Here is a 5,251-nt window from a genome sequence, read left to right as displayed (position 1 = left end):
CCAGGAAGAAAATTAACTCTATCCCAGCAAATTGAGGCTCCCTTTCTAGTCAACAGAAATGGAAAGAGAGACACCTCCCTCCTCCAACAACAGGCATCAGAGCAAGGCAAGATGAATCCTTTCCCATGAGTGAAGCTGGATGCCGCTGGCTGGGGTTAACCTGTCTCTATTAACAGAGTCCTGGCCCAGGACTATTTCTCTAGGACACTACGCTACTAATACCATCAGCAGATGGGAGAGATGGGTTTGCTGGAGGAGAGAGAAACATCTTTCAGAGATCTGTTTCAAAGCAACCTCCAGAACTCACATTCATGTCAGCAAGCCTGGGGCAGGACAACCCTCTATCCCACACATGTGCCTGGCCAATTACAGGGGTTGTGTCTTCTTGTGCCAAGACACAGTGGCAAGCCAGCTTTTGAGCTCGTATTTAATTTATTTCCTGCTCTGTATGATGATGTTTGAGCTTGGTGATCTACTTGACCCATCAAAACCTGCAAGAGCTGCTGCTTCCTCTGAGCTTTGTTTCATTGCTTTATCCAGAGTTTGAAGTGGAGATGGCGAAGTCTAAATTTAGAGTAACTTCAGCAGCACGGTGCATCTATCCGTGTTTGCACTCTGCTTTCTGAAAAGATGATGACCAAACCAAATCCAGATTTCCTTTTAATCTGGCCTATTTTAAATCAAACTGCAAAGAAAGATATTAAAGCTGCTACTGTGAAACGTGCCGCTCCATGAATTAGTAATTATGTTTACCTTCTACATTGGGAATTTTTTGCTTGTGTTGCTGTTTCTTACTGCCTCTCAACATGAGGAGCTTTTATTTGAATGAAACTATTTCAAAGCACTTTTACACTCATGTAGAGTCAGGGACTTATTTACTTTCTGACAGTTATTTACTTCCCGTAAATATTTCACAGCCACAGGATCTCCCAGATGAAAGCAGAGTTTGCTCTGTGCTCCTGTTCAGGAGTCTAATTAAAAACTGAATAAAATGTGAAGGACAGAGCTTAAGTGCTAACTGCAATGGATGTGTCTGGAGGGAATTCAGCAAGGGGAGCCTGTTTCTTGGCACAAGTATTGAAGCCTTTGAATAAAAGCGGAAGAAAAATGCCCAGCACAGGAACTGAAAACCCTGAGATGGATAGGGAAGAGGCTTTCAGAGACAGGAGAGCTACGAGCCAACACTGCTCCTGCACAAACTGTATGCTGCCGTCACCGAAGAGCTGGTCCTGGTTGCTATATCACATCACCAAAGCCAGCCACCTCCTTTTGCCTGAATACCCCTCCCACAGCACCAGAATTGAAGTCGTCAGCAGCACCTCCCTGCACCTGCAATCCCACCAGCCCAGAGCCACCACCACGGGGACAAGGCTTCTGCATCCCACCTGTGAAAGCTGAGGGCATATCCTCACCTGTGGTAAGTCACTAATGCCACTGATGTCCAAATACACCTTAGTATCTCTAGAGGCTACGGGAATTTTAACAGAATTGGTACTTTCTCCAGTATGTTAATCATTACAACAGAATGATAGGCACTGCAAAGGACTCCATGGCTGTGCTGCCTCTATATTTGGATAACTTCCCACAATCACTGCTCCAGAAAAAGCCAGGGACTTCAAAGTAATCCAATAAAGAAGGAAAAAAAAAAAAAAAAAAAGATCAAGCATTACTTTCCCTGTTTTTTTCAGAAATAGCTTGTTTGCTGTTGGTTAAAGAAAGATTACTTACCATAGCTCTCCAGAGGGCAAGGGCAAACTGCAATTTGCTTAAGGTTTTGAGCGAGGATTTTTCACTTAAAAGAGTGCGTTTGGAGAGAAGGGAGATTATGAACAATCCTTTAACAAGATCCTCAAGCCATCAGGCTGTTTAACATTATTGATCAGTGCAGCCAGAGCACATTTTTTAAAAAAATCTATCGGATTAAAATGGAAATAGCTTTCTTGTTCTGACTTCTCATAAACTTCATTTCACTTTGCAGAAGAAAGCTTCTCCGAAAGACAGGCAGTCCCCAAGCCTGAGGAGGTGGCCCTGCCAGGAACACGCTGCCCTGCACCCCTGCCAGCTCCTTCTGCCTTTGACACAAACACATGCCCAGCAACCACATGTGTGTGACGGTTCTGTTCCAACAAAAAAAAGGGATATTTCAACAAAAAAAGCCCCAAACCTAACACCTCAAACCAGAAGAGACATCTCCTAACAGCTCATTGCTACAGAAAGCCTTTTGAATAGGAAGGAATATGACTTGGGTGTGTATTTTAAATAGCCTTCTCTTGAGAACGTAGAACATTAAGTTAAAATACACCCAGATCCGATTGATGTCGTCCACCTAAACAGCAAAGCTTCCATCTCCAAAGTGCTCATGGTGGGGATCACAATTCTGGGGATTTTGTTTGCAAAATAAATGAAAAGAAACGCTTTGCTTTCAATTTAGTGCCCCAGAAGTTGACAGCTACAGTAGTAAATAATAGAAATTATTTGTATTAATAGCCTTGTTTATTCTAATAATGTTGGCATTTTCTGCAAAGATTAATTAGCAATAATGTTGTGAATACTATTACATGTGAAATATGCACCATAAACCAAAAATAATTTGACTGACCTATATGTTCTAAAGTAAAATATTTACAGTAATGAGATTCTAATTATCCTTTGTTATGGCAGTCCATTCTCTACACTCCTCTTTATTGATAGGAGATGTATTGTTTCAGCATTTTAGCTCAATTTATTTTCTCACATTTGCATTTTCTTATGCACAGAAAATGAGAGATGATCATTACCTTCTTCACTTTGCATTCAATTTACATCAACAGCACATTACCTCATCCTAACTCATTTATCTACCACAGAAATTTGATAACAAAAGCTACTGTCAGTGATGAATAAAGATCATTTCAAATGGAGCAAGAAGAAACAAGATGAATTATAGGTTTCAGGACTTTTTATTTGCTCAAGAAAGGGAAAATAAAGGATTTTTTTCCACCTAGGCAACACGGATCTCACAAGGCTGTAACTCACATTCAGCATCTTGTATTTACCTGCAGCTGATCGGTCCTTTCTGCATACAAAAGTAACTCCAAATACCCACGCAACCATAAACGTCTCTCCCATTCGCTGCACGAAGGAACATTTTTAATTTTTTGGACTGAGTGCACAGAATTTATGGTTCATAAGCTCAAGCAGACACTTTAACAACCACCCAAGGGCTATTGTAGCCTCATAGCAACTAATAGCTCTCCAGCCTGCGAGACACAAGCACATCCAACACAGTACGTACCCTGCGTCTCACCGGATGGTGTTAGCCTGCTTGCGAGCACTCGCGGCACCGTGAAATGCGCTGTGGGATTCCCTTGCATTGACAATAGCAGAATATCCATCTTGCTTTGCTGGGAACTAGTGAAACCTGCCAGCTCCCCTCTTCTGGCTCTTCTGCTTTAACAAGCCATCAGGGCCTGCTAGCCTCTTGCTGCTCCTCTTAAGCATAGTATTAGAGCTAAGCCAATACCAAAAGGCAATAGCACCAACAACACACTCAGAAATGGAGTTCTGCTTTAAAATGCCTCCATTTGAGACCTTTTTGTAGTTGGGCAGAGCACTGCGAGCCCCAGATGTGCACACGTGCAGTGATGGATTTCAGTTCTGCCCTGTGTACGGGGGAGTGGGGGGAGAAGCAGAAACTGGGAAGCAGGTTTTGAGGAACAGGTCATTGGCAGAAAGTCCACAAGTCCTCTTCAGAGTGGGATGAATGATGTTGGCCTACTTTCCCTTTTTTTGGGGAGATTTTTGACCTTTCCAGAAGTGAATGTTTAATTTATTTTTTTACAATATTCAGTATTTTCCCAAAAGCAATTACTCACCTTGAAATACATCTTCGTATTAAGGGAAAGTCAGAAGAAGGGAAGAAATGGGTTTTAACAGTTGTAAGTAACCCACCATTAAATATGAATGCTTTCATATGAAAACCCACTCTTTCTTTTCTGTATGAAAACCTGCTTTTTTTCCTATTTCATTTCCTCCATCTTCCCTCCCTTTCAGTCCGCTCTTTGGCCAGTGTGGATCAGGAGCAGCCTGTGAACCTGCTCTGGGCAAAGGCTGCCCTGCAGTCAGGAGCCTGCACACTCTCCCTGCTCCAGAGCCGGCATTTTATCAGCACATCCCTACGCTAGCCCACCGTCCAAGCCACCAAGTAGCAGGTTCCTTCCTGTGGCCTCAAGTACAGGACCTAGGAAACTCCGTGATGTTTCCAGGGTTTGCCCTAGCAGATCTGGATAGCGGACCAATAGTCTCATCTCACTTCCATCCAGGCTTTTAATTAGATAACCCAAGTGAGACCATGCAGTGCTGGCTGACACAGCCCTGCTCCAAGGGCACCCGGTCCCTGAGAGGTAGCATCATCCGTAGGGTCATCTTCAAGGGAATTGTGCCGGCTCTTTTGGCTGAAATGCGGACCATGCTGAAGACTTTGAAAATGCTACTGTGGACTTTCATATGGCCAATAACATCACCCGGATAGGAATGGGAAATCCAGTGCTTTAAAGAGGTTCACTGAAGCCAGATTAATTTAGTCTTGTGCCAAGCTCAACCCCCAAACATGGCAGCAATATCCTACAGGGCAGAAGATGAGCCCAAGGACTGCAACTACCTAAGGTTTCTTGGACATGGATGGGCCTTCTCATATAACACCCATGCTGCCATTGCAGGCCTCACCAATGGCACATCTGGGGACCTTAAATTAAAGGGTTACCCAGAGTAAATAAACAAGCACTTGCACTTTGGAACTATTGACTGAGCTCCACCACCGGAACAATTTGTTAGCGAGAGGTTTGGGCAGTGGGAAGAAGATGGCAAATATCCCCCTCGTACTCTCCATTTTTCTTCTGAGAGCTTGTTTTGGAGCCGAAAGTACAGGTGGGTTCATTTAAAACCTAGCAAGTCCTTCACTTTTGGGGGCGGGGGTTACTGGCACAGGTGAAGGGACAGTTTGTCACTTGACGGTGGGACAGCTTGTGCAGTCTCATAAGAGATGAGAGCTCAGAGGGATTGCTGCGTTTCATAGCTCCTCCCTTTAAAGCTCTGCTTCTGTTCTTAGGAATAAAATAATAGCTTTTATGCTGATTTTACGCAGAATGTGTCACAGGGATTAATTTTAAGAATGGAATTTTTCTTAAATGTTTGCAGCTTTTAAGCTTTCAGTGCTTGATTCAGCCATTTTAGAATGCATGCACCCACACACAGAAGGAAAAAAAGGGAAGAG

At 43.4% G+C, this 5,251-nt stretch overlaps 1 protein-coding gene across 1 annotated transcript in view; it reads left to right on the top strand.

The window, feature by feature from the left end:
- The first annotated feature begins 4,809 nt into the window (after window positions 1-4,809).
- Window positions 4,810-5,251, top strand: part of F9 (coagulation factor IX) — a 17,533-nt gene continuing 17,091 nt past the window's right edge. The window contains exon 1 of the mRNA XM_009324459.1: window positions 4,810-4,905. Within this exon, the coding sequence (XP_009322734.1) occupies window positions 4,839-4,905 (67 nt within the window). The 5' untranslated portion in view covers window positions 4,810-4,838. The remainder of the gene's footprint in view (window positions 4,906-5,251) is intronic.

The sequence above is a fragment of the Pygoscelis adeliae genome, unplaced genomic scaffold, assembly GCF_000699105.1.
Source record: "Pygoscelis adeliae isolate BGI_AS28 unplaced genomic scaffold, ASM69910v1 Scaffold285, whole genome shotgun sequence".
NCBI classification, from domain to species: Eukaryota; Metazoa; Chordata; class Aves; order Sphenisciformes; family Spheniscidae; genus Pygoscelis; species Pygoscelis adeliae.
This window is presented reverse-complemented; position numbering and strand designations above follow the sequence as displayed.